This window comes from Centropristis striata, chromosome 3 (genome assembly GCF_030273125.1).
Source record: "Centropristis striata isolate RG_2023a ecotype Rhode Island chromosome 3, C.striata_1.0, whole genome shotgun sequence".
In the NCBI taxonomy this organism is placed as follows: Eukaryota; Metazoa; Chordata; class Actinopteri; order Perciformes; family Serranidae; genus Centropristis; species Centropristis striata.
In genome coordinates, this window is record NC_081519.1 from 14465021 (window position 1) to 14488075 (window position 23055).

General features: G+C 40.9%; 1 protein-coding gene across 1 annotated transcript in view; it reads right to left on the reverse strand.

Moving 5' to 3' along the window:
• Positions 1–22589, reverse strand: part of LOC131968355 (paxillin-like) — a 37530-nt gene extending 14941 nt beyond the window's left edge. The window contains exons 1-4 of the mRNA XM_059329185.1: positions 22432–22589; positions 1240–1415; positions 1013–1098; positions 136–272 (exon numbers count right to left, since the gene is read on the reverse strand). Coding sequence (XP_059185168.1) covers positions 136–272; positions 1013–1098; positions 1240–1415; positions 22432–22444 — 412 coding nt within the window. The 5' untranslated portion in view covers positions 22445–22589. The remainder of the gene's footprint in view (positions 1–135; positions 273–1012; positions 1099–1239; positions 1416–22431) is intronic.
• Between the last annotated feature and the right edge of the window lie 466 nt (positions 22590–23055).

Genomic DNA, 23055 nt, shown 5'->3' on the forward strand with positions numbered 1-23055 from the left:
AACACTAAAATACAGTGCAAAGAGGAAATACCCCTGCGAATACCACAAACACAACAGTGCTAAATTTAAATTGTGTGACATCTGAGAAATGTAAGAGAGCATTTTATAAAAATGTAAATAAATCTCTTTATGTACCTTCTGTTTGGAAGGCAGGGGTGCTTTGCTGGACAGCGTTGAGCTCCAGCAGCAAGCGGTCCAGCTCAGACAGGTTGCTGCCCAAAGATGAGTTCATGGCAGCTGATGACTCACTACTCTTCTGCTTATTAGGGAAACTGTGCAGAGTGAAGAGAAGAACCAATATTTATAATCAACAGAGCTGTGGACTGAGAGCGCTTCTATATTTTGACTCCTACATCATTTGGAGAGCGTCTCTGACTCACCCATGAGTCAAAAGTCAAAATTAAAAGGGAGATTTCTAGTCTCATCTTTTGTCTCTGTGTGTCAAATAGATACACTATGTTCCCCTTATTAATGTCCTCTCTATGTTTAGCAAAATATAATTTCCGCTGCTCATTGAGCTCCACTGGCTACCTGTTGCAGCCCGCATCAAATTCAGATCTCTAATGCTGCCTACAAAGTTGTCTCCGGTAGTGCTCCTACCTACCTGAACGCCCTGATTCAGACATATGCTACCTCACGACCGTTGCACTCTTCTAATGAACGGCGCCTGGCTCTGCCCCCCGTTGGTCCAAGGCAATCCAGACTCTTTGCACTTCTTGTTCCCCGCTGGTGGAACACACTACCAGTTCCTACCAGAGCAGGGGCATCCCTCTCTACCTTTAAAAAACTCCTGAAGACCTTCAGAGAGCATCTTCTTTCCTAGCACCACACGATAATTCTACTCCTCAAAGAATTGTCACTAGCAAAATCACTAGCTGCTAAATGACTAAATGTAAATGTAAATCATTTCATGCCAATTAAAGTTTTCTATATTCCCAAGGAGTTTCCTCACTTTTGGGGAGAAGGTCTCTTCAGAAATATTTGATCCAACTACCATAATTCCAAGTCCCACCTGTAAACGTGGTCTTCTTCACCAATGGGTTGAGTTGGACTGCTACTATCTCGAGACCAGGGACTTCTCTGAGCTGAGCTGAAGGACTGAGGAGAAGAAGTGACATCATTAAAGAGCATTCAGAAGATCATTCACAAATTCACACTTTTATTGATGAGCAAATTAAACAGTCTTTTTCACTCACTTAATCATAAGGCATACACAATAACATCTATGTGAGAATGTACCTCTGTTTCATCAAGTCCGTTTAGCTCAGAGGGAGTGGGCGGGACTTGGGGTGGAGAGCTGAGGTCTTGCTCGGTCTGACCCCCAACAGGGAAGGAGTAGGCGGTCTCGTCAGACAGGAAGAGCGGACGCTTGGCAATGTGGGATGTTGAGGACTCGAGGTCCGCCAACAAAGCATCTGTGGAAATGCAAAACAAAGATTTTTCTCATTACAGGCCTGAAGCTATTTTATATTTTTAGACCGTGTTGTGTGAAAGGACAGAATAGCACCACAAAACTCGTCACAAGCAGGTTCTGTTTGCATACATACAGGAAAAATAATTACAGCGTCTTTCGTAATCGGTCATAAGCCCGTGTGCACTGACATCAGAGGAAGGTGGAGTTGTAAAAGTTGAATCATGCACACTGTCATGGCCACTCCTTTGGTTACTCATTGACCCTCATCTGCCTGGAGTCTTGACATGTCCTAAATCTATGAGTTGCTGTCAAGTCTGCAACCAGGTATACACACTTATATTCACCATCTACATGACAACAACCATCACTGCATGAGGGGGTTATTTGGCATTCTGACAGGAACACTGGCCAAGAAAACAACTACTAATTTAGCAGTCCTAACCAGCAGGTAGAAGGACACATAACATTATAGGAGATTTAATGAAGAGTGCAGACTGTATTACTGAATACCTACGCTTATTTTAGCACACTCACTCACCACAGCAGTGTTTAGTTTCTCTTGCAGAATTTCACAAGTCCTAAAAAAAATAAAAACCTAAATTTAACAACCTTACTCTGACAAGAACAGTCCTATGTGAATAAACTATTTGTGCAAAATGTATGTTTAAGCGTCTTTACATATTATCTAAGTATACCATTATACAGTTGAGGCTTTTAAAGATAATGGCGTTGTCAAATTGGAGTTCAGGAACTAATGCCAGATTCTAGACAAAACCAAATTAACCATAGTTAGAAACAGCAAATGTAGTACAATCAAGTTTTATTCCCAACTGCAGAGAGGCATAGTGAAAATGATTCAAAGTGCACTTCTTTGTAAGGTTTTTAATATTCTAAACATTATACTGCAGTATTGTTAGTCTGGCTGGTCCAAACATGAACTATTCCAAAGTTCCATCGTAAAATGAAGCAGTGGTGCAAAAAACACACAACCAAAGCTAACACGGTTACATGGAGATGGGACATACCTTAAAAAAACGACAAGACGTTACACCCAGGGAAGTGAAGAGGAGATAATGCAGAGAAAGAAGAAGAAGTGAAGAAGGAAGAAGGCAACCTAAACAGACTGTCTGCCAGGCAGGAACTGCCTTTCTTAACTCTACCATCAGCAAAAGAGAGCAAGAGACGAGGAGGAGGAGGAGGAGAGTGGGGTGCAACTGAGAGCAGAGGAGAGGGCCAGGGTAGGACGGGTTAAAATTAATAGCTGCAGGTCACTCACACACACACACACACACACACACACATACACACACTGCTATGCCAACTCCAACCTAGCTGCCTGAAAGCTCCAGGAAGAGATACTACTCACGTAAATGACTGGCGGGCTGAGCACGTTACAGCAGGTGAAGGAGATCGTTGTGTGGAGAGTTGAGAGTAAGCAGAGCTCTTATCAACAGAGGCATGCCCAACTAAGGGAGTGGTATCACAAAAGGTATATAAAGGTGCAATCCGCCCCTCCTTCACACTCGACTCACTGCTTAGGTTACTCATGACTCACGCTGACTTTTACCAGTTACATGTTACGTGTTAAGATATAATCATATGATATCGCTCACACAGTTTCATCAGACCAAGTGCACTGTAAAAAATGTTTGTGGAAATTACAGTAAATAACTGTCTAATTGCATCAGAAATAGGTTGTAAAATTAAACATTGTACATCACCGCAGTAGATACTTTTAATTACTGTAAATCAAAGAGTAGTATAAAACTTTAAATTCTACCGCCATAAACTGTAGAAAACACACAGTTTTGCTGTAAAAACATAACATTTCCATGTAAAGTTAATGGAGAAATACCATGATGACACAATTTTTCTAAAAGTAATGGGATTATTCTGTATAAATTACAGTTTTTGCTGATATTTACATTTACATACGCTCACTGTATTTTTTATGGTGATGTTCTGGCAACCACAGCTGCCGGTATTTTACCGTGAATTAAACAGATTTTTTTTTACAGTGTGCATTTGTACATTTTTTTTTTTTTTGTAAATTTTATTTATGCAAAGTTTTGGCACATATATATACAGACACATACAGTACAAGAAACATAGAAAAAACCCAACAGAGAAAAAAAATAATAAAATAAAAGTAAACAAACAGATAAAACAAAACAGAAGCAACAGACAGCCAGCCAGCCACTAAATCTTTAACGTAAAAAGAAAATGTGCACAAAAACATGTCGGTCCAACAAAATGCCCCCAATTGTCCGCTCATATGACATGAAAAGGGCCAGAGATTGAGTCCAGGAGGCCCGAGCCAGAGGGGAAAACAGCAAAGTCTCATAACCCGATACATATCAAGAAAAAATATATAATATATATAACATACATTTATATACAATATAATATAATAAAAATAATAAAAATTACTTTGCATTTGTACATTTTAACCTGAAAAATAATGCTAGGTGGCATCAGTAACTATGTACGCACTGATTCTCCACTGGATGTTTTTAAGAAAACATTTGGGCAATAGACAATGCCAATATCAATGCTATTTTTTGCTGTTGTTTATGTTTGTTTGTTTTTTATTACCCCCTTTTGTGCCAAGGAAACAAAGACATAATTATAAAAAATAATAAAACTGCTGTCAAGCACTGTTTTCTCCGACCAATATCCAACGTTACCAACATTTTGTCCCACAAAATTAACAATCATGTTATTTGCAGAGAGGCCAATGGCAGTACAAGAAGGCAAATATCTTACGGTCAACAAATCTATTGGAGCATAACCTAAAAGTAGCTTTTTTATTTATTTCACGTAGCACCTTTCATATCAATAAGAAATTCAGCGAGACTAAAAGTGACAACAACGCCAATAAAATGTTAAAAATCAATCAATAAAAGTCAATAGAATAGAATAAAACAAAATTTACACCAGGTGTAAATATAAATGAAAACCAAGGATTAAAACTTAAAAACTAACGATGCAACATTACTCCAAATTAAAAGCCATATTATAAACCTAGGTCTTTAATTTCCTTTTAAAAATACCAAGGGAGTTTGCCATTTCAATATCCGGAGGCAGTGAGTTCCACAGTTTAGGGGCATAAAAACAGAAGGCTTCTCATACTCTCGACATAAGAAACATTCAAAGGAAAAGCAGTGGAGGAACATAAAAATTAAAGAAAATCTCTGATGAAGCGCACAAGTGAAAGAACAACAAGTAGAAACACAAGTTCCAGGAGTAACTTGCACTGCAATGTTTCCCAGACTGAGAGGAGACACGGCAGAAGCGGAGCCAGATTAATACCAGATCCACTTGGCCCAACTTAGCATTAGCATGGTTAGCAAGGCTAACATGCCAGTTGACTGGGTTTCACAGCCGAGTCTCCGTTCAGAAGCCCAAGCACATTCCACAGAGCTTCATTAAGGACACAGCACAGCCCACTGTTTACACTACTGCAGCCAGCTCTGTGTGTACGTTTTAGTAGTAGCAAAAAAACACAACCATAGAAGTAAAAGGGCAGAACAACACAACTGTCAATCTTTATGAATTATACCAAGTATGGTGCATGATAAAACCTACCAACAGACAGGTGCACTCAGCCTCTCTGCTCTGCTTCTGGTCCAGTATAGAAGGGGAAGTCAGCATGATTGTGAACTTATTCTATGAGGTTTTCCTGTGTTTAAAAAACGGAGGTTAAGACTTCTTGTTTACAACATTTCCCACGATGCAGCTGATTTTGGTCATTACAACATTACCCAACAAAAAAGGTGGGTTTTAATCTGCACAGCTCTCCCTAATCTTAATTAGGGTTTACAAATTTACACAAGTCCAGACATTCATCTAAAATGAAGTAAAGACAGGCCAAAACATCATTTAGATTTAATCAGATACTTCTCTGAAATACTGCATAAATAAACTGTGAGCATAACTAAAGGCCTAAGTACATATCTGCTGCTGATGTCAGAAGAAAGTTTTACTGCAGCTGGTGGAGACCTCAGTCAACAGATGTTAGTCCAGATGGTTTACACAAGAGATGTTAATCAACTTTGCTCTGGAGATGAACTGGCTTTAACCCTGGTTATAAAGAATCTGCTGCTCCAAAATAGAGTTACGCTGAAACACAAACCCCGAGGCTATAAGAAATACATGTTCTAGTGGTTTGTGGGAGATCTGTATACCAACATGTATAAGAGAGTTCATTGAAATCAGCAGCTTATAACCCTCAACATAGCTGGCTGGCATTTACAGTGTTATAATTCACAAGATAAAGGCTAAGCATAAACTAGAGAAACGAGCAGCTTCAGGGTTGCTTTAGTTCACTGTTCACTGTTCACGCTAGGCATGCTCTGACCCATCCACAAACTACACAAACACATAGAGGTGTGTCGGCCTCCCCTGCCAAAGGAACATACCGTGACACAGAGACTCTAGTGCAGAGCAGAGACTGGTTCCCCAGTGACCAAAAATGGAACTACAGTAAAATAAGGAACTCATCAGACACCAAGTGCTCAATCTTAATAAATGAGCCTCCCTGAACCATCCTTTGTAAGGAGAGGCACGAACTTTTGGAGATAACTTTATTTGAGCATATTTTAGAATATATTTTTGAGAAATGCATAAAAGATGGATCAGTTCCTCAATTATTTTTTATATGGGATGAAAGTACTGTTTGATGTGTCATCAGAATTAAGCTATATAAAACCCTAAGAGACCCAAGTTCCTGAGACAGTTCTTTCTACTCCTGCCTTTATCCAGATCTAACAAACCGCTGACATTAATCAAACGCAGTCGGCCCTCTATGAACAACGACAAACACCAGCATTCTGTTAGCTTCCATGTCCACAACATTAAATGTGACATGGCAGGGCACAGCTGGGCTCAAACAATGAGGAATGGCAGTGGGAGTGTCGAGAGAGATAGTGAGTGTAACTCGGAAGTGTGTGTGTGTGTGTGTGTGTGTGTGTGTGTGTGTGTGTGTGTGTGTGTGTGTGTGTGGATGCGCACGCGTGAAGCAGCCAGCAAATCCTCAGAGGCTAAAATGTGGGTTGACGCAGATTAAGGAGACTCCCTTCCTCCCAGATGAATGGTGTGCATTTTAATTACACGAACGTTGCTCCGCATGGGGCTCATTACAGGAAAGAGAGAGAGAAAGAGATAAAAAGGGGACTGGAGTGGGCCGAAGAAGGGATGAAAAAGACAGGAAAATTAGAAATGAAGGGAGAGGGATGTGGGAAAATGAGGGCATGGAGAGGAAACCATTTGAAGAGTCAAGTATGTAATAGCAAAGGGAAGGGCAGATGCTAGATCAGCACTTGAATTGCAACCTTGTGTGGTCAAAAATCTACTTAAAATTTAAATATAATCAGGTCCCGGAGCACGACTTCTTTTACTCTCTGAGGTTTGATGAACATAAGTGCTGGACTTTAACAGAAGCAAGCTTCCATTATCCCTGACAAGACATCCTGCTTGCTTGACACACTGCTGGAGGCCCGATCAGTGCTGACCACTGCATAGAGAGAATCAATGCTGTCTACTCCTCAACACGTCTCTTGTTTATTTAGCTGGTTCATTTCAGGGAATGAGTCCTATCAAATGTAATGAAACAAAACACAGCCTGCAGGGGGTGCTGTTGAGTCACGGGTGAGTACACTCCCAGCATTTTCTTCTCAAGGGCTGGTACACAGAGCAGGCTTTATCTGTGAGGTTCATAAATGCCAAGGCATTTCCTGAGATATACGCTGACACCAAAGTGAAGCTAACAGGATGAATATCAGCCGCACGGTTCTGTCTGTGCAGCAAGTTTACCTGTGTTCTCTGACCTCCTTTTTCGCGTCTCCCTACCCTCATTCCTTTAATTTCTTCCCTCTGTATCTGATGTGTTGCAAGGTGCACGCCGGCTGATATGAATTCCTAACATGCCACAGCTCGTCTTCCAAACATGAGAGAAAGAGCGAGAGGTGGAGATAAATGTGAGGTGCACACCAGCTCAACAAGATAAGACAGACAAGGAGGACACATGAGAGAAAATTAAATGTCAGCTGTTGGACAAAGAGATTCTGCACATAATAATAAGTCTAAATGTAATGTTTTGAAAACAAACAAGTAAAAAACAATCTCTTTTGTAAGGAACAGCCTTCGGTTACTACTCTGTAAGCGTGCGCCGACATGAAGTGACAGCCTTTCATGTTCTGTTGTAAGAGAGATGGCCTTTCATTGTGACACAAGCTGACAGACAGTCACAGAGATGATGAATCCCTCTCTTTCCTTCCACCAGAAGGAGAAAAAAAAAATCAGGACACGTGCACTTACACTTTACTCCCCTCTGGCTTCATGCTAGACAACAGAAGGCCCTTGCCTGTATTCATTTGGAGCGCTTCAGCGCGCACACAAGTGTAAAATTAAATCACACTAGAAGCGCGCACGCAGGTGCAACAGTAGAACAACGCTGCACACAGGTGCCTCTCAGCTCGGCTGCCCACACATACCAGAGACAGACTGAGGCATCTAGGCCCACTATAAATACCAGCCTGACCCTGACCTGTGGGACAAGAGACATAGAGTATGATGATGGATGGCTATGCCGGTCAAAGCAACAGTAGGACATTACAGACCACCCAACCAGCCTGTACTACACTACTGGTCAAAAGTTTTAGAACACACCAACTTTTCCAGAATTTAATTGAAAATGATGCAGTTTACTGTCTCAGTGTACTGTTTTGAAAGTAAAAAAAAGATTCAAAATCACATTTTATGTTGTACTAAAGGACTAAAAAAAGACACAAAATGACCAAAAAAAGACACAAAATGACCAAAAAAGACACAAAATGACCAAAAAAGACATAAAATGACAAAAAAAAAGACACAAAATGACCAAAAAAGACACAAAATGACTTACAAAGACATGAAAATAATTCAAAAATGGACAAAATAGCCCAAGACTCCATAGAGTTAAGTTGTTAACTCATTTCTTGTTCCCTGAAAAAGGCCTACTTGTATAATTCTGAAATGTACATTATTTTCCAGTTTTGGTTAAGCTTACCTTTTTTTATTTACCTCTGGCAGTTCATCACTTACCTTTGTACCCTTTCAAGCTGTTCATTTGACTTGAACTGCTTGAATTTCAATAAAAAACTGGAAAAATTGGGGTGTTCTAAAACTTTTGACCTGTAGTGTACGCATTACATTACATTTGCTTTACTGTCTCAAACACTTCTGCATGAAATAAGGAAGAGCCTGGCTGGAATTTCCTTATGTTCAGATCAATGACGGGCTATTGCTACAAACTTTGCTAAATGGAAATGGAGCCACATCCCGCACTCACAATTAAGTCATAGAATACGACTGCTTACACAGCAGCTTGCACTCCACTTTCAACTGTTCGATACAATTACAGTCTGTTCAGACCGACTCAGAAAACGTCTGCTAATTGAGAACCTGGATAACGTGAACTGACTGTATCCTGTTAAAAGATACTGCTGATGAAAATTGTGTTATTATTGACTGATGACTTGAAGAATAGTGTGACCTGAAGCTGCCTCAGTATGAGAAATTAAAAATTGGCTGAATTTAAATGTCCAAATCTACAAAACATCCAGCCTGCAAGGAACGTCCAGTGGACTTTCTGCACATTTCCGGAGAGTCCGTATGGGGCGCAGACTCTGCTAATTTAAATACCCATAACCAATTGCAATATTGAGGTGATGCTGTAGTTTTTATAACTGACTAAAAAAAACAACTCATGAATGTGTAAAACAATTACTGGATTAATATGTTACTAGAATCATGTAGGCTAGAAATAATATCCAACTACATAATTATACAGATAACTTTAGAAGTAAAGGCTAAACAGATCATCAAAATGCATTTTATTATGGCAGCCTTTCCTATAAAAGCCATGCAATGTGTGCGTCTTATTTTTTTAGTCGCCGTTTCCATCTACGTTCAGTCTTCAGATTTAACTAAGCTAAGCTAACCATCTCCTGGCTCAAGCATTGACACAGAGATTTAAGAGGGGTGTCGATCTTTTCTAAAGTTCGGCAAGAAAAGTATTAAACGCATCTCCCAAAATGACTTACAGATTTTTTTTAAATTACAGGTTAACATCAACACTTTGATATTCACATGTTTCTAAAATTCTTTTCAAATACACTTTTCAACCAAACAAATGGCATGTCACAATATGGAGTCAAGCCTTCAGATGAGGATGCAGCCACCCTGCAGTGACAGTTAACTGCAGTTCCACTGAGAAGGTAACACCCTTTCAGCCTGTGCAATGTGTGTTTACCCCGGAAAGCACCATCTGTTTGACCTTAAGACATACAAATGAAAAGCAGCCATCTACAAGGTGTGCAAGAGCAAGTAATTGCTCATGTCACCACAAAATCCACCACTATATTATTTTGGGAAGATCGATTTAAGTAATTTAAGAATAATATCTGTATCTTTTCCTCAGTCCAGTCTCATCTTTGAGTTCTTTTTTAATCTTAGAAAGGCAATCCAATGTTATTTATAACTCATTTACTATGCACATGTAATTTTCATGGATTTATCTGTTGTTCAACAATCTCAACATCCAGCAACATTTTCAATTTCCAGCATCTCTTTATGTGGGAGATTAACTAGATCTTTTGAAGTAGTGTTGCCTCACAACAGAACTTAAGCCACGCTGCAGCTCTCTTTGCTTAGTTACAGATGGAGCAGCAATGCTTAAATGTGAATAATACCAGATTTTGGATCATTTCTTAATTAGCATTTTTATGTCTGCACCTTACCAGATTTACTGCAAGAGTGACAGCATCCATAATGTTAGGCATGCCTGGCAAAATACTGTCATTTCTTTTAAATTGCTACTTTGTGCAGCTCAAACACAATCACTACAAATTATAAAAGATTTTGTATTGTCCTTATCATTATCACAGTGAAGTGATTTTTCTTTTTTTCCCTCCAGCCTGCTTTTCAATCCCTCCTGATTATCTGCCTGATACTTTTTCTACAACATTTTTAATTTGAAGCTGCTTCTATTGTGCTGTTATGAACGATGAGTTGTTTTTGTACTGATTCAAATCTTTGCTGCAAATCAAATGCCCACAGGGACAATAAATATCTATTGAAGTGAATCATAACAATTCAGTTAAATCCTTCATTAAAAGGATTTTTGTGTGCATGAATAATGCATCAGATTCTACATATTACTATGAGAACTGAAAGTTGAGACGGAGTATCTGCAACTGAAACAATACCAGTCAAAAGATAAAACACACTCCTCTTCTGTCTCCCACCTGCCGCCCCTCCCTTATTCCCCGCAGAGAAGGCGTACAAAGGAACACAGAGGTAGTTTGTGGGCGCAAACTGTGGTTTACACATTGCCCCTGTGGTTATTTTGAGCATCTGTGTGCATGCAGCAGTGGTGAAAGCACTTTAAAAATGTCTCAGCAGTACTGAGGGTGTATTTATTAAAGACAGTATGAACCGTTGCTCATGTTTGGTTGAATTTCTAACAAAAGGAATGTGTGTTTTGGTATTTACTTTAAAAATAAACAAAAAGCTCACACTGCACGCCTAACAGGAAAAAGTCCTGAATGTCTTTTTACAAGGCAAGTGCACAGTAGACCTATTGACTGAACTATTGTTGTGAAAGTTTATGCATTAAATTATCAAACACGTTCTCCAGTAAAACTGTGAGATGGGAAATTCTCACGATTTGTCCTGTGGCTATGCCATTCCACCTGCTAGAAGGCAGTTTCACCTGCAGGGGTAATTGAGAGAATTACCCCTGAAGAAAATGTACATAATGTTACCCTTCCATCGTATTGCGCTTATGCTGATAGGAACCTGATAATATATATATTTACAAAGGCTCCAAGAATAATAGTCTTAAAGTGGCATAATATAATTTAATTGGGATGCACCAATACTGATACTGGCCAATACCCAAATAGCTGGATCAGGTATCAATGACAATGGGGCCAATCCATCCATTAGATTCTATACATGTTACATTATAGACTGGAATGTTGTATTAATATGCATTTCTATATATATCTTTTGTCTCTTTCTGGAGCTATAAACTGAACTTTTAAACTTAAATACATCTGCTACTTAAGGCTTTGAGATCTTTAAGCATATCTAAGTTTTTGATATTAAACGTTTTATTTGAAGAAAAACAAAAAAGCACATACATGTTGCTCTACATCTTGTAAACATGTCAAGTCTATTCATCAAAACATAAAAAGAAAGAAATGGTTAAAAAATAATAATAATAATAATAATATAAATAAAATCAAAATCACATCCTTGCAAAAGCATTAAAACTCTATCACAATACTCTTACAAAGACATACTTATACCTAAATTGATAGGCAACTTGAAAATCAGAAAAAAATAAAATAAAGATAATAATGATAATTCGAAAAGCATAACAGCCTTAATAATAGTGAGTTTATCTGCCCCATGTAAACCTTCCTTCATCCGTGTTTTCTTCTGCAAACAGAACCTTATCATGGGGTGATAACATTGATGACAAGAGATAGCAAATCTAAGTTTAAGGTTTGTTTGTCAGATAGCTACAGTCCTAACCCAGACCCGTTTAAGTGGTAGAAAATAGATGGCTGGCTGGCTGGCAGGATGGATGGATGGATGGATGGGTGGATGCAGTCCTTTTTTTCTTTTCCCCTAATCAGTTCTGTCTGGTTCTGTCTTTTCTGGGTTGAAGTAGGTCACAGCACCAGAAACAAGCTGCTCTTTGTCCCCCTCCGGCAGGACGAGGACAGAGGGAAGAGGATGGAGAGGAGGGTTTGGGAGGTCTACAAAGCAGGCCAAATCATTCCACTGGAAAACAGTCAGCTCTATGCTGGTGCCAGAACCTGCATATGTGTGTGCGCTTATATGTGTGTCAACTCTTGTTAAGCCAACACCCCTATAAACCTGTGGAGTAGTAATCCTGGCCTAAGCATCACTGACACTGTCATTAACAGGAGCGGGGTCCAGATCAGGCTTCCTGAATGATCCTCTTTAACAAGCCAGATGCTGATTATAAAGCAATATGAAACACACACACACACACACACACACACACACACACACACACACACACACACACGTATAATCATGCCCACTTTCCCTCACGTGTGCACACTCACTTGCTCTGTACTCTCCCCAACTTCCCTATTCATCAAAGGCCTTCATTGTGGTGGCTTTATATCCCAAATAGAGCAGTACAAGTGGTGTGTTATTGAGTATTTAAACCCCCGCCAAGACCAGAGGAAATCTGCTGGGCACAAACCCATTTCCTAATAAAACAGTGATGTGTTATCGAAGCCTGCAGCCACGGTGACCATACAACCTCTTTGGAAAATGACATTTAGGAGCCAATTAGAGAAAAGCCTGAAAACCCATGCAGGTGTGTTTGAAAAGGCCATCTGACACTGTAAGAGCTCCAATTCATATGACAAAGAGGCATTCATTTAACTCGCACAAAATGCCACAATTTCAACAGCAGTTACCTTTTGAAATGATGAGGTTGATTCCTTTTTGTGCAACAAATCTTATTTTGAATCACATTAAAATACTGTGGCATTTCTATGTTTTATGCAAAAGTGTTACACCAGCTGTTTTCCTGTTACAGCTTGGATCAGAGGATCAGCAGCATCGCATCAACTGAGCCGTCAGTCAGTGTCACACTCAGTGCCTGGATGAGAATCTCACAGTCAGCAGGGAACTCAATTCATCAGAGCACAGCAGGGTGGTGGAGAACTCATAACAGCCTAAACACATATGGAATACACCTAAAACAAACTACAAAATGTGTTGGAACTGCACCTTATTTTGCTTCGTTTCTTCACTGACAACATGCTACATCAAGCTAATGAGCTGTTCCAGTTGCCTGGAAACAAAATGGAGAACAGCAGGAGAGAAATACAGGATTTAATAAGACCAAAAGCAAACCCGTTCCTTCTGCTCACATTAAGGAAGTGGCCAAAAATAGGACAGGATGAGACATGTCCACAAGTTTGTATGACTAACATGATGTCTGTCTCTGACCTACAATAGACTGTTCTGTTAGTGAGCTGCAAAGAATCCTTCTGACTACAACAGAGAGGTCATAAGGGCACTTCCTGTCATGAAACATGTGTCTAGCTCGGCGAGAAGACGCCCGATAAAATGAGCTCATTGATCTCAGCCGTAGACTGTATTAGAGCTGGATAATTGTGTGCAAAACTCAAAAACAAAACAAAACAAAAATCACCCCATCGACCCCCCTAAGCATTTCCAATAGTCAAATCTTCTCAGAACCTATTTTCTTTCCGACAAGCTAGAGAGCCATGTCATTATGTCACTGTTTACATCTCAGATTTCTCAGAGAGCCTACACTGACATCGAAACACTACTGGTACAACACAGTTGTTCTGCTCATCTTGAGTCAAACCATTGTCAATTGAATCAATCATCGGCCCAAGCCTAGACTGTATATAAAGATGGAAGTAAAGCCAAAATGATCAATGTAGGTCTACACACCTGTTACATGACTGAATACATGACAGTTTGATTAAGCTGAGGCACCAAAAGTACTTGTTTAAGGCCCCGTTCACACGAAAGCGACAAAATATTTTATCGGAAGTGCCTTTCGTTTAGACGGTGACGGCGTTTTGGGGGCTTAAAGACGCTAAAATCTGAAACCACCTTCCAAAGTGGAAAAGTTAATCCTCTCCTCCGTAGCGTGTCGTCTACACTGACAAGACGCAAAACTCTGATCTGATCTGATCTGCTCACGTCACGTATGTGTTTACGTCACATACATGCTCCAGTACAGGAAAATAAACAAACGTGGGATTATTTCCATGCGTCGGACCTTCAAGCTGCTCTGGCAGCTCTAATAAACTTACAGGAGTCTTTCCACCAAATGTACAGGATATGTAGAGATAGTATTAGTGAACAGAGAAGGATCTGGAATTACCTCCATCACATTCTGGATGCAGCAATTGGTCGGAGGCGAGCCAGACGGCTGTGAACGAGACCTGGGAGATCTAGTGATGGTGGAGAACTTTGTGGAAGGAGTAGCTGATGGAAATGTGTGGCGTGAAAACTTCTGCATGCCCAAAGATGCTCTTATGGCTTTAAGTGATGCCGCCTGGCTGCATACAATCGAATTTCACACACTTTTTGCATCACCGTATGCAGCAGATTTCCTCCCGAAAACGCTCGTCTAAACGAGGAATAAAAAGTGAAGACGAGACGCCACTTTTGCGTCTTCTGTTCAGACCGTCCTCGTGTGAACGGGGCCTAAGTTTAGTAAAGGATCATGTAGTAAAGTGACCCTTTTTGAAATATCTCGGCTACGGGCGCTGCCATCTTGTGCTGGAGACATCATTTGGAGCCAGAGTCTGGGCAGTAGTAATGGGGGTTGGAGCTGCTCCATCGGAGTCCGGCCATAGACTGTATAGGTCACACTGCCACCTTGGCACTGCTGACTCCTCTTTACTCCCTCAGCAAATTCAAAAAGTGGGGCAAAGAGGTAGAGCGTGATTGAGCTGAAGTGGGCTGAATACAGCAGCAAGCCACCTGTGACAGCAACCGCCTGTCACTCAAAGCAGCTGCTCCTTTAATTATGCATAACTTTAAGCCTTAATATAAATTAAGCAGGTGAGTTATATAAAAATTCAACCCCTTACAGTTGTCAGAGAACTTGCTATAGAGACCCAAACCATTTTCTTTACCAGGATGTAAATATGTTTGTTTATGCGGCATATTTTAACATTTTAACATGGTAGTCATGAGGTTTGTCATCCTTTTGGAGCCGGCCTCAAGTGGCCAGTTGAGGAATTGCAGTTTTGGCACTTGGTAAATGGAGTGCACTTACATAGCGTTTTTATCCAAAACTAAGAATTCATTCACACACTGATGAACGCAGCATCAGGAGCAATTTGGGGTTCAGTATCTTCCTCAAGGATACCTCGACATGTAGCTGCCATGGTCGGGGATCGAACCACCAACCTTCCGGTTACTGGACAAACGCTCTCACAGCCACGTTGCTTCACTTTTCAGCCATGAGAGTTGCAGCTTGTGTGTGTGTCCCCCCCCCCCCTCCACACACCTAACCCACAATTACAAGCCACTCAATAGCCGTCAATCATGACGTCACAATTCATTTTTATAGCATGTGTACATCATTTTTTTAGTCTGGCCCATGTCCTGTCTGCTGACATGGAGGGATCGGGGGTTTTACCCATACTGCAGCCAGCCTCCAGCAGGCAATCAAGATGCTTTGTCTTCACTTTTGGGGTGCCGTCATGTCATCCATCTTTGTATACAGTCTGAGTTCAGCTGACTAAAAGCAGGCCAGAGGAACAGGACTGGCACATGCAGTAAATGTATGACATACTGGTCTATAATTAAAACTATACAGATCCGAACCACAGCCAAGTTTTGCTTAAATCCCTGAGTCTAAATATGTTTTTTGGCTTGAAGGCCTATTTTCACATAACCCCTAGTTCTAAAAACCTACAGTAGCTGTTCAGATATGGACCCTGCAGGCTGTTGTTATGGCTTGCTGGGCCCATGAGAGATGACATGACGGTTGGCTGAGTGTAGAGCTGTCGCTGCTTAGTCAGCTTCCCCCTCAGAGCTGTCTGTCCACACCAGCAGTCTGTGATCGGGAGTGTGTTGAGAGTGTTTTGTGTGTGTGTGTGTACTTGTGTGTGTGCGAGTGTGTGTGTGCATTCACCATATGTTTCAAAGCCCTGCAGCATTTTAATTTTAAAGTCAAACAGATGGACAAACCCTGGAGGAGATACAAGGGATTCTCTCAAGCCTTCAGATGCTACACTGATTCTCTGTGTGATTTATATGCCACACACACAAGAGACTTATCATCTAGTGTAGGTTTGCCCCTTGTTGCATTAAGCCGAGGGTTACTGAAGATGTAATTTGCAACAGCAACTTGCCAGTTTTTTAGCTCAAGTGAAGAGGAAGTGAACTGAAAGGGGATTTTTCAGAATGGCAGCTTCTAAGTTTGGACTGCCTTTACACTGAAAAGGTAGTAGTATTGCATTTCCATGAAGTTGGGGGACTTGCAATGGACAGATTAAAAACTGCATCACATTGTATGCCTGCACAAACCAGTCAAGTTGCAGTTTAAATCCAGGTCTGCCCAGACTTATACAATCAATGTTTTGAAGTCTTAAAGGAAGATTTAATATAAACAAAAAAAAATTTCAGTTTGATAGGGGGTTATGTGCCGGTATATTTCTATAACAGTTTGGATTTTTGTTCAGGTCAAACCAACAGTTTAGATACACTCACAGGCCACTTTATTAGGGTACACCTGTTCTTTGCTCGTTAACACAAATATCTAATCAGCCATTTACATGGCAGCAATTCAATAATAGTAGGCACTTTGCTTCTTCTGCACAGAGTTATTAAAGCTGTCCTACATTTCCAGCCTTCATGCTAAGCTAACCGAATACCGGCTGCGCCTTCATATGTAGCCTACAGACCTGCCACTAGTATTAATGTCATCACTAAGACAGCAAAAAAGCATATTTCCCAAAATATCAAACTATTGATTTCAAGTCCCTCTGTCTATGTCCCGCAGTGGTGAGTCTAAAAGGGTTACACGGGGAACTGCACAACCCCTCAAAATCAGGCCCAATGTTTTCCAAGCTAATTTTCAATGATGCATTTATTATACATATTGCATCACTGGGGTGCACTTATATAGCGATTTTATCCAAAGATATACACTACGCTCATTCACTCATTCACACACATATTCATACTGGTGGCAGAGGCTACCAGGGCACACTGGTGCCACCTGCACCTTTGGGAATTCATTCAGACACCGATGAATGCAGCATCTGAATTTGGGATTCAGTATCTTGCTCAAGGATACTTCAACATGTAGCTGCCATGGTCGGGGATCGAACCACCAACCAATGAACTAATTCACTAGTTATTCAGTGTCAACTGCTGAGTTACTGATCCACTACTGCAGGGGTGTCAAACTCAAACACACAATGGGCCAAAATTTAAAACTTGAATAAAATCGCGGGCCAACATTGAACAAATAAACCTTTTAATATATACCAAACATGTTTTGCTTTAACATTAAATAGGACACCAGCAATGCTTATAAACATACAATATATAACTAAATAGTGCAGACATGCAAAATCAAATTTCAAATAAAAAACACATCAATGTCATTAATTTATTAAAGAAAAATGAAATAAAAATCGTATGCCTCTTTTCTATTTGCATCCTACTGATTTAAATATAAAAATAAACTTTTTCAACAGGTTAATAAATTCTGCCTTTCTTTTCTCCATTTTTGGGAAGGGGTAGCTGGGAGACAGCTCTAGCTTGAGGTTGCTATGACGACTTCCACAGAGGAGCGTTTCTGGGTCCTGTCCTGATTGATCACCGTATAATACGGGCGGGTCAGCTTTTATAGTACAATAATAATATAATAATTTGGTATTGCCTCGCGGGCCAAATAAAATTACACTGCGGGCCAAATTTGGCCCGCGGGCCAGAGTTTGACACCCCTGCACTACTGCATCATAAGTCAAATGAAGAAGGTTGACTATTGTTGAAAACAACAGCGACTGACAAGGCTGTACTGCTCGTGGGCAGAAGGGAAATTAGGTTATTATACAAACCATGTCCCTGATAGAGTGAAAAACCACCACTCAGGCATGAATGGCATCTGTGTCACAATTCAATGTAGAGTACCTAGAGGAAGTGTCAAATGTCCACATGTGAGCTGTCTGACGTTTCTTTTGGTGTATAAACAATGAACGAACCTAAATTTAGATTCGCTTGAGTATCTAGGTTACATCAGATCTCATTTGGAGTAAGTAAAAGAAATACTTCGCCCACGCCCACTCCATGAGTGACAATTCCAACACTGCAGCTGCTGAGCCGACAGGGCTCTGGGGAATCATTTCACTTCAAATGATGCCACTAAAGCGACAGTGAAACAAATCAGCTAGAGAGAAACTGAGCAGTTACTGTATTTGCAGACATAAAAAGGCAATACTGAGAGATACTGCGGATCAAAGTCAGTATGAGGAAGTTAACTTCGGAGGCTATTTGACATTCATGTCTTGTTGGTGCAGGCCCAAAGCAGCGAAGCAAGGAGCAACGCTTGGCAGCACTGATAGCTGAGGAGGGGAGGTCAATGAAAGTTTTCTTCAGAACATGCCACGGTATCTAAACTGCACAGATTGCACAAAAAAAAGGAGACACAAACAATATAAATCTATGTCTAGCATCAAGAAAGAAAGCTTGTATCCAGTTCAAAACACTGACTTTCATTACCGACTGGAGTGAAAAACCTGATAATTGCAAGCGATCAAGCATCACAATCTGCCTTGATCCAAATCTTCCTGAAGGCTAATCTGCTCCCCTGCAAACTCAGCCAGCTTTAAACTGTCAATAGATTGCAGCTTGCAGCTTCCTATGTGGTTCGCCACAGGAATGGTGGGGAGTGGGGAGAGAGGGTGGGGCAGTGCAGTGTTTAAGGAGGATAAATTCTGGCTGAGGCCCAATCCCTGCATGTGGCCTCGATCCACCCAGACGCCCTGCCTGCAGGCAGCGCTAGTCTGCACCCACGGCTGGTTCTGCAGGCAGCATGGGGATAAAGCAAATTGAGAGTGTGCACATGTGCAGGAAAGACGCTTTACTTTATAGAGAGGAAGCAAACCTGCGTCAGAGTCATTGTTTTTATGTCACAGGTGTTGGGGCAATATGGGAATAGGGAACAATGAGAGTGGGGGAAAGGGGAAAAGAGAGATGGAGGAGATGGTTGGTGGAAGGTTTCTCCGTGCTGCTGGCTCAGCGTTTGAGAAGAAGGACTCCTCTGCTAAAAATACATGTAAGTTTCGTTGTCCTCTCTGGGCTCTGAGGTGGCCGACTCCCTACACTGCCACACTACAGCTCTTCGGGATGAGATTTTTAAGATCCCCGACTGCATTTAAAACCTTTTAACAGTTCACCCCAAAATCTAAATTATGTATTCTTCTTAGGGTTCAATTATGCTCAACATTAGATACCTACAGTACAGGCCAAAAGTTTGGACACGCCTTCTCATTCAATGTGTTTCCTTTATTTTCATGACTATTGACATTGTAAATTCATCAAAACTATTAATGAACACATGTGGAATTATGTACTTAACAAAAAAGTGTGAAATAACTGAAAACATGTCTTATATTCTAGTAAGCAAAGGGTGGTTACTTTGAGGAATCTAAAATACAAGACATGTTTTCAGTTATTTCACACTTTTTTTGTTAAGTATATAATTCCATATGTGTTTATTCATAGTTTTGATGCATTCAGTGAGAATCTACAATGTAAATAGTCATGAAAATAAAGAAAAACGCATTGAATGAGTAGGTGTGTGTCCAAACTTTTGGCCTGTACTGTATATGGAAAGGTTATAGCCTTCTGTCTGTAGTCTGCAATTATTTCATCAGCATTTGTTATGTGCTTATGGACACGGATGAAATGGAGCTGTACCCTAAAATGGTAGAACTTGTTGAAGAGACATTAAGTAGTTTTCTGTTTATCTGTTGCAATGTACTTAAAAGCCTTCTGTTTGGTAGAAAGAAAGTAGTTCCTACACGAAACTGCTCCAAACAAGGTCAGTGGTATATCTTGAGTAGCAGGGTCATGATTTCTGGAAACGGACGTTGCTGTTGTGTTTTGAATTTTTTTTTTCTTTAAGCACCACAAGCAGTGTGGCCATCATAATAATCAACAGAAAGCAGACATCTCTAAAGGCAGATATCTTTAACACCCTGCAACTCACACCAAAACAACCTAGATGAATAAATAGCACTACAAGCGAAATATTTAAATTTTTATTTTGGGTGAGCTTTAACACTTTAACACATGAAGAAAAAAAACATTATTTTGTGCTTCTCCTCCCGTCACCATCCATAAGGACAGAGCATACAACACTGGACAAGCAATATGTAACCTACAGTTCTACAAGATAGTGTGCCACCGTTTTACAGGTCTCTGCTAAAATGATGACAGAATTTACAACCCTGTGACATGATAATTACACTGGGTTGTGTAACACTCTTTTTTAAGCAGCTACTTTAAGGAAAGCCCTTCACACCTGTAAGCTGAGAGGGTATCCATAAATATTGACTGGATATTGAATGACCAATATTCTTGGTACAGCCTCACTCTCACCAATAAGATGTCAACCAGAGAACTAAGTTTTGGACCAAATTACATCGAGGTGTTCTGCCACCTTGTGAACACGATTTTCAACTACTAAGAAAACACTGAACTCAAAGCAGCTAGAGCCAGTTCAAACAGCCTTGCTCTTCCTGAATTGGGAATATGTTATTGCAGATCAGAGCTGCGTCTCATATCTGATAGCAAGCCCACCTGCAGCTCACAGAGGGTGCAGCTTTTTGGATGGCTTTTGCAACACATTTATCATCTTTGACTTTATGAATGCATTCTGGTGGGTTTTTTTAGCATCCAATGAACCTGACTCCTTCAATGCATTTCACGGATGTCCTGCTAAACTTAACCTTGCAGTTGCCAGGCTAAAACTCAAAGCCCTGTAAACACAAACTGTACAGTCGAAGCTTGCAAATGAACACAAAACAGCAGCTGATCCTGATAGCACTGTTCAAGCTGTGCTACTTCAGTGATTTCCTTCTGTTTGTAATTAGGCTGCACACTTTTACATCACTGTAGGGGGTCTGCATAGCTGCAAATTATTCTATTGAAGGAAACTTGTGAAAGAGCCACATGGTTTGCAGTAGGGCTGCTCCTACTGATCGATTGGTCTTTTGGGTCTCCCACAATTAAGATTTCTCTATTTGATTTGTTATTTCTGGTTCCTGTTTTTTATCACTGAATGACTATCTCTAGTAAACATATCAGCATATATGTGGTACACACAAGATTTAAAGCGATGATTTTGCATGAATCTTTGTAAAGAAACTCAGTTTTTTCAGAGCGGTTGATTAAATCTAATATCTCTCCATGCTTTGCCAAGCTTAAACACAGTGTAGAGAGTGTTAGGCTCATAGCAAGAATTTAAAACCACAAAAATAATAGCATCTGGACAGCCAGGATACTGTGTGCATCGAGAACATTGTGCTTAGCTCTCCACACCCTCACTGTCACTGCAAACCTGCCTTCAGGCATTACATTTTCAGCTGTCACCAAGTGTGCCATAATTCACTGAGTTAAGCTCATTTATAGAGGGAGACGGACAGCACCGCTCTCCTGGATTCACCTGCTTCTGTATATGTGAGCTGATACACCACTGGTGTGACAACCAGCTAAAATCAGGGCTGAATTCAAGCTGAAAATGAGTGGCAATGAGGTTTAAATGGGCATCAGACAATTCTGCCCGTTCAGTCACTGTCTCAGTGATTTTTTAAAAATATTTTTACCACTGAAACCAGCTGTTACCATCCCACCTGCAGTACAGGCAGTTATGTAAGCCTGACAATCACCGGGAGGGGCTCAATAGGTCAGTGTCTCTTTAAATGCCGAATGACCTGTGCTCTCATTTATGTATCTGCGCAAGTTTTAAGCATGAAAAAGTTAGAGAAGCCCTGTTGTAGCCCATTGTGTTTAGTAAAGTGGTGTGGAGGAATAGTGAGTGGAAAAACTCGTCCACAATCACTGCCATCAGCCACAGCTCTGCGTCCTCATTCACGGGTTTTCTTACTTTACAAAGACCACCAGCTAACATTCATGTTAATTGGGCTAATTATCGCACGAGCCTGATACCTTCCTCATGAAAGCACGCGGGGCCTTTCCGGGCATGTAACCTCGCGCTGAGCTCAGCTGAACCAGGATAACGTAACCTACCTGGACATATACACACTGTTAACTCAAACAGAGTCCACAGCCTGCATGGAAACCTTCGTTTAGTTGAAAATAAAGCTTACGCCAGCATTGGGGTGTTTGCGCCAACAACACACACGCGCCCGCTGTGTAAATGTTGCGTTCACGGCGAGCGAACTTACCTAAATCATCCATGTTGGCCGGAAATCGTTCCAATGCTGAGAACCGGACCGGTCCTCCTCTGTCGATCACAGCTGGACTGTAAGCAGCAGATTCAGCTCCCAGGCGCTGGCTCTCCGCTCACAGAGCTTCCCTTCGCTGAAACGCAGTGAAGTTTTCAAGTTCCCCTGCTGCTCGACGAGCCTCAAACACACTCACAAACACACACATACCCTGCTGCCCCCCTGGAGTCTCCCACCAGCCCACATCCAGCCCCCTGCCTGCCCATCAGCCGCGGCACACAGGGACCGGCGACATCTAGCGAGGCAGAGAGGTACTGAACACTCACCATGCACACCTTACTTTTTAATGGTGTAACGCAGTAGTTCTCAACCTTTTTGAGTCGCGACCCCCAATTTAACATGCATGTTGTCCGTGACCCCCGCTCACTGAACAGCCAAAAAAGAAACAAAATGACCAAAAAAAGGAAACAAAATGACCAAAAAGACACAAATTGACCACAAAATGATCAAAAAAAAGACACAAAATGACCCAAAAAGACACAAAATGATCAAAAAAAGACACAAAATGACCATGAAAGACACAAAATGATCAAAAAAAGACACAAAATGACCAAAAAAAAGACA